The sequence below is a fragment of the Asparagus officinalis genome, chromosome 2, assembly GCF_001876935.1.
Source record: "Asparagus officinalis chromosome 2, Aspof.V1, whole genome shotgun sequence".
Classification (NCBI taxonomy): Eukaryota; Viridiplantae; Streptophyta; class Magnoliopsida; order Asparagales; family Asparagaceae; genus Asparagus; species Asparagus officinalis.
The window spans coordinates 44,879,805-44,887,003 of record NC_033795.1 but is presented as its reverse complement, the minus strand read 5'-3'; the positions used below and the strand labels follow the sequence as shown (position 1 = coordinate 44,887,003).

The 7,199-nt window shown below is 34.6% G+C and overlaps 1 protein-coding gene across 1 annotated transcript in view; it reads left to right on the top strand.

Annotated features, from left to right (window-relative positions):
- LOC109830892 (probable 3-beta-hydroxysteroid-Delta(8),Delta(7)-isomerase) overlaps positions 1-6,864 on the top strand; it is a 9,366-nt gene extending 2,502 nt beyond the window's left edge. The window contains 4 exon segments of the mRNA XM_020398249.1: positions 1,408-1,548; positions 1,669-1,715; positions 1,717-1,778; positions 6,293-6,864. Coding sequence (XP_020253838.1) covers positions 1,408-1,548; positions 1,669-1,715; positions 1,717-1,778; positions 6,293-6,551 — 509 coding nt within the window. The 3' untranslated portion in view covers positions 6,552-6,864.

The following is a 7,199-nucleotide window of genomic DNA, read 5'->3' as shown; positions in this document are numbered from 1 at the left end:
CGTCGCCGGTCAAGCCCATCTACCTTTCTCTCTCTCTCTCTCTCACTTCCTCTGGCGACATTAGTAGGTCCCGAACTTTCATCCGGCGAGGCGGCGACACTAAACATTCCCTCCAGCGACCAACAGCAGCTCCCTCCGGCAACCAGTAACAACAACCTCTCCTCTTTGTTGAGCTTCACCTGCAACAGAGAGAAAAAGTAATAATCACCTTTTTAAGCACATTAATCATCTGTCAGCTGCTTGCCTGCATAAATAAGCCTAAAAAACACATTTACAGTAAACAACAAGGCATATTTTAAGCACATTGATCATAATTGATTGCCAAAGAGTATACTGTATACATAAGTTGAAGTTAAATAAAAAAGTTGAAGTGAAAGGTGGACCCTATTAGCGAAATGGTTTTCGAACAACAAGAACTATAAAATCGAAGGCAGTAAAACTTTACTGATGTTATAAAAGCTTGCTTTCAACTAGATAATAGCTTATAGAACCACAAGTGCGTTTTTTATGTTTATGTTTATTTTATTTTGGGTTAAAAATCATGAAACATATTTATATTTGACCGCTATTTGACTGTGCGCTATTTGCCGCTATTTTGCCGCAATAGCGTCAAATAGCCTTAGCGGTACCTCGCCGCGACGCACCGCTATCCGCTATCAGCAACCTTGATATGAACTTACTACATATGACCTCCTACTTTCAAACATGTCCTAAATTACATCTTAAATGGTAATTTACATTCAACCACAGCCTAGTATATGTTGGTAAACTTTTTGGTTCATGTCGATGTTACATGTTAAGTTTATAGTGAGTACAAGTAACATTACAAACCATAAGCATTTTTTCATGTAAAACCTTGATAAGAGAAGAGTGTACTTCAGTTTGTTGATAATGTAACTTTTTTTTTCCTTATTTAGGAGAATGTCATACAGGCAAGCATTTCATACTCTTATATATTCAATAAACTGTACACTTCTTGGTCTTTGTTATGTTAACATCATGCTCTGTCAAACATAACTTGCATATTTGATTGCATGAAATCTTTTATAACATGTCTAAACAGTTTATTTTAGTATTGTTGCCTTCTGTTTATTAGATGATGACCTATTCTTGCAGACTGCTTCTTGTTCATTTCTTAGTAAGGAATAGAAATAAACAAAGTGAGGCAAGAGATCTTTTCCTCATTTTTTTACTCAGAAAGCGAAGGAGTAGGACAAATAGAAATAACCAACTATATTTTCTTCTCTATCATAAAAAAGAATTTCGTCTCTCTTTTTGTTTCTTACTTCTTTGTTTGCGAAATTCTTTGCCACCAACATCGGATCTAAACACTTAACTATTTTGTATGAAAATATTTGAAGTGTGCAACTTATATGAGCACTTTTTTTGACTCGTGTGCTTGAGTAGGGCGTTTCCCCAAGATATCTAAGACAGAAAGATTGCTTATGTGTTGGTGGGCATTTACGGGCTTGACTCACATTATCCTCGAGGGCTATTTTGCTTTCACTCCAGATTTCTATAAGAAGACACCTTTCCTGGCTGAACTTTGTAAGTTTTATATAATCCATAATTTACTTCACCTAATTACTATTTAAGCTAAGTCGATTTGTACATTGTTAGCTTTTTTTTATCTTAATCTCAGTTAATGAGTTCGCCTAAAAAAATCAGGGAAAGAGTACAGCAAGGGTGACTCGAGATATGTAGGAAGAGATGCCAGCAGTTGTAACGGTTGAAGGAATTACTGCTGCCATAGAGGGTCCAGCTTGCCTTCTTGCTGTGTAAGGTTTCTTTCTCTTTGTTTCATTATAATTTTACTGTTTTTATATTAATAACTGGTCTAGTGTACTACACCATGATATGTTACATGATATGTTAGTTAGTTACTAGCCTACTGGGAGTGAATGTACTAATTGAAATAGTAGTTCAATTGATTGAAAAACTAATTCACTGCACATCTTTGAGCATTGTATGCAACATGTCTAAAACTAGACATTATATTTTAACCTATCATCTCATATGATCTTAGGATATTATATACTTCAAATTCAATCGATACGAAAATCTCGGAATAGTGTACCTAGTACCTACATAATAATTACTGAAATACCAATCAATTTTAATCAAAAGACGTAAAACCTAATGTTTATACTCAGTAATTTCATTTTCTGTTTCCTTCCTTCTTGGTTGTGTCCCTTCTCCTACCCAATAACTCACCTTTAATCAAAATGCTTCATAACCTTCATCTCCTCAAGTGGAAAATTACTAGGAAGGCCTTGGAGCTTGATTTTTATTTAGTGAATGCAAACAAAACATGTTTGTATATTTCTAACGAGAAGAAACTCGTCAAAAGAGAATGTGCATGGAAAAATTCAAGTTTTATACTGCCATAATTGTTAGATTAGCTACCTTATGATGTCATGTAGCAAGAATGCAAGCTAGACTAAGAAACTGACCTGCTTCAAGCTTCGACCGATATTTGGGGAGTTGGTCAAGAGCATTGTAGCTACTTTTCAAACACTGACAGTAGCCCTAATGGTAGGATCCGGATCAATGTTTTTGGCCCAGAACCATATAAGGCAGTGTTGTCAATGCACGAGGCGCAATTCAAGTTGTATACTGCCATAATTGTTAGATTAGCAACCTTATGATGTCATGTAGCAAGAATGCAAGCTAGACTAAGAAACTGACCTGCTTCAAGCTTCGACCGATATTTGGGGAGTTGGTCAAGAGCATTGTAGCTACTTTACAAACATTGACAGTAGCCCTAATGATAGGATCCGGATCAATGTTTTTGGCCCAGAACCATATAAGGCAGTGTTGTCAATGCACGAGGCGCAATGCGGGGTGCAAAGCATCTTTACGCACACATGCGCAAGGCACAACGCGATGCGCGCGCCTGAGTGATGCGAGGTGCACACCGCAGACATAATTTCTCAATATACATAATCAAGCACGAGAATTTACATGAAAAATATGTCAGGATAAATAATATATTACTACAAAATCACAATATAATGCCTTAATTTCTGATGCTAACACCCAACATAATAGCAAAATTCATAAATTTTTAAATAAAATGTTAAATCAAGACTAATATCCAAGCAAAGGATTATCAATGGTCCTCAATTGAAGGCTACTTAGGCCTAATAGATTTATTTTGCTTTTTGGGATATAGATTATCAAGTATAAAGACTTGATTGAAATGTTAACAAACAAAACTATATGAGGATATGTACTATATGCACTCTGCACAAAGTAAGGATGTACGTGAGGCGCAAAAAGCGCTGCTGTATCAGATCTGAGGCGCTTTGCCACCGCCCCGCATTGCAAGGCACATGAGACGTAGTGAGATGCACGCCTTTGAAAACACTGATATAAGGTTTATTTAGCTATATGAAAATCTCCATCTCTGACATAACCACTGATCTTGTCATTCTTCCTGCCACGTGATTCTCTTAGCCCATGTTTGGATTGTGTATAATAACCCGATAATAAGCCTTTATTCATTTAGGTCATATGTTTGGATTGGGATTTGTTTTCTTCACGAATTAATCTAACTTATTGTAATTCTGAGATAGAATAATCTAGCAGACTATAGCAAGTGAAAGTTTAATAATCTTTTTGATTCAGTTTATTATTAACACCTCTAATACCCATGTTATGCTTGAGAACTTATCATTACAAGATGGTATGAGATTAGGACATAACAATGAATGTCCATACTGCCCTTCTGCCTACAAGGCACAACTCTTAAGTCTGCGTGAATTTTCAGTAGAATTTCATGGCATTTTGAAAATTTCCAACTATAAAACCACATGATCGAACAACACCAACACACAATACAGAGACTGATATGTAAATACAATACCATTTTTCAATTATAATCACCAATAAATTAATGCAATATTAATAAATATAATATCTAACATTCATATCTGCAAGGATACCACTAGCCATTATAATACATATCTCATCCAAATAAATAAGTGCCCATCGTAAGTATACCTTAAACAAGTAAATAGAATATTATCAAATATAAAAATTGTCTAAAATATCTGTTACAATAATGTCAATATCATAAAAATTGTTGGTGGAGAGAGAGACTGCTTGACGGAGATATAGAATAGGGAAACCTAATATTGGGATTTATATTTCTCTAGGTAGGGTGTTAATATTTAAGTTAAGGGGAGAAGAGGTTCTGTTCGGGTACAACCCTAAGTGGAAAATAGTTCCAGGACTGCAGTGTCACTTCCACCTTCCTTTATTTAGTCTCGAAATGACAGAGTTATTTATTTGATGGACTAAAACCCTCGGCCTAACCTTCCTTTAAAATTTTGAAGTAAATGCGCCGCTTCTTTATTTTGATAGACAAAATCTTGTTACCGGGTAATAATACCCAATCCAAAACATAGCCTAAAATAAAATATTGGGCTGTGGATCATAACATCAAAGGGGATTAGACTGGAATTTTTATTCTTTTAAAATGAAATAGTCATGACATTTTGGGGCTAAATAAAGTGGGGTTAGGGTGTTATTGTAGCATTTCTCCATTGGGATTAGACCCGATCATATACCCTTGCTCCTTAACTTTCATAAGCATTGCCTCTTCATCCGGGGATATATAAACCCCAAAATTAGTTTTTTTTTCCCTTTCTAATTTCTCTCTCTCTACCAAGCAACCTCCCTCCTCTGACAATTTTTATTATATTATGATAGATATTTTTAGACAATTTTTATATTTGATGCAATTTTATTTACTTGTTTATGACATATGATGTGTACTTATTTTTTGGATGAGATATGTATTTTGATGGCTGACAGAATCCTTCTTGTTATGAATGTTGGATATTACACTTGCTTATGAATTGTACATGTGATTTTTGGTGATTGTAATTGCAAAGTGGTATTATATTTATGTGTTTGTATTGTTTAATCAAGTGCATTTGCATTTGGAAATGTCCCAAATGCTATGAAATTGTCCGAATTCTCTGAGAAATTTAGCTAAAGTCATGGCTTGTAGGTACAAGGCTACTGCAGACCTTTAATGTTAGGTCCTAATATCATATCATCTTGTAATGACAAGTTCCTAAACATAATTTAGTTATTAGATGGGTTAATTGCTAACTGAACCAAATAGATTATTAAAATTTAACTCACTATAGTTTGTGAGAATATCATATCCCACGATTATACCAAGTTAAATTAATCCCAAAACAAAAGAAGTTCCCAACTCAAACATGATCTTAATCTTGTGTCAATTTGCAACCTGGTGATGATTAATTTCCTACAATGAGGCTGTGGAAACTTTTATACGTCAAAGACCATCAGTTGTTATTTCTAGAAGTTTGCATTTATTACTACATGATCTAGTCTGGTTATAATAGCCTTTTGTTTTAAATTAAGGTTAATTGCATATTATATACATTCCTATGTTGAGAGGATATAACCACTTATACCTTCTACACCATTTTATTAGAACTTACAACCCGTTAACTCCACATGGTATGATTTCTCATTAAGTTGAGATGTCACATGGGAATCACATGCAAGGTTTTAAATAGCAACGACTTTTGGGTATTAAAATTTAAATTCTCATGTGACATCTCTCTGCACCAGTTTGAATTTGAAGGTTACAACATTTTTGGGATATTTCACCGATATATCAGCTCAATTCGGATATATTGACCGTTATTTCGGGTTGAAAATAATGATCAATATATGGGTTTCATTTCATTGTGGGTTCGGGTTTAGGTTTCAACCCAAACTCCAACCCATAATCAAATAAAAACCCATAATCACTATTGCCCAAAATCGGTAGTAACCGTCAATTGAAACAAATCTCTTTTTATATCTAATCTGAATTATGGTTAGATATTATAAAGTATGTTTATATTACATGGTAGGATATTATATTATATATGCACATCATCCTATATGACACCCCGCTATTTCCTACATATATCCTGATATTACCCTAATATATGCAATCTGATATGGATTTGGTTTGTTTGTTATTTCTACGATATCTAATATTTACAACCTTGATCACATGACAATAATCACCTCTGCCTTGAAGTTAGCTTAAAAGCGAGCCTAAATTGCTCTCTAAATTGAGGGGAAATAATATTGCAAGTGTCAATAAAGTAGTTTAGAAGATACAAGTGGCTACATGGCACAGCTCTATAGTACAAGGACCACAATTAACCCTCATTTAAAGATGACATTAACTTTTATGTTTGCATTGCATCACATATTCAGATTCTACCTGACCTGATTAAGCCATTTGATATAGGTACGCCATTGCTACGAGGAAGCCATATAATTATACCCTCCAGCTTGCAATCTCTCTCGGTCAGCTTTACGGATGCTTAGTTTACTTCATAACAGCCTTTCTTTTGGGTGACAACTTCTCAACCAGCCCATACTACTATTGGGCATATTATATCGGGGCAAACAGCTCTTGGGTTGTGATACCATCTCTCATTGTTATGAGAAGTTGGAAGAAGATAAGCTCCGCAGTTCATGCCGAGAAAAAGATGAAGACCGGATAAAATTATATACATTTGCTTGGTTTCCTCTCCTGCTGATTTAGTAAGTTGGAAGTTGGAAAAGGCCAGGGTCCGTGACAATAAGCCGTGACAATAAGCTTTGCTTTTCCTTATTTATGCCGCTGTTTATCTTGAACTATTGTTTAGGTTCGATGTGATTCAGCCCGACATTTGAATTGTTTAGTGTCTATCAAGAATTTGTATTGTTATATGCGTCTTTGGAACAGTGTATTATGTAGTGGATCTGCATTTGAAATTAGTGCTTTTAATAGACCATTATTATGTTTGTTAGCAAATTAAAATATAGAATTGAGAATGGAGTTGCGATCTGCTTTTGAAATTCCAGTAGTAGAAAGTATGTTTTATACTTCTAGTATGTCGTACGTGCGTTGCAAGTGATGCATGATACAGTTATAGATTAACATATGTTATTAAATTAGTTTTTAATGTTAAATTTATGATATAAACCATAAGTTTTAGGGGATTATCTCAAAACAGAAAAACTGTAGGGTTCCATTCTAATATAGTATCAACATAGGTTTTTCCTATAAAGAAAATAACTACAAAGAGCATCCTTGTGGTCTGGGCTTCACAATTTTTATGTAGTGGTTCACTTTACATTATAAATTTAAGGATATTTTAGCGTTGTCT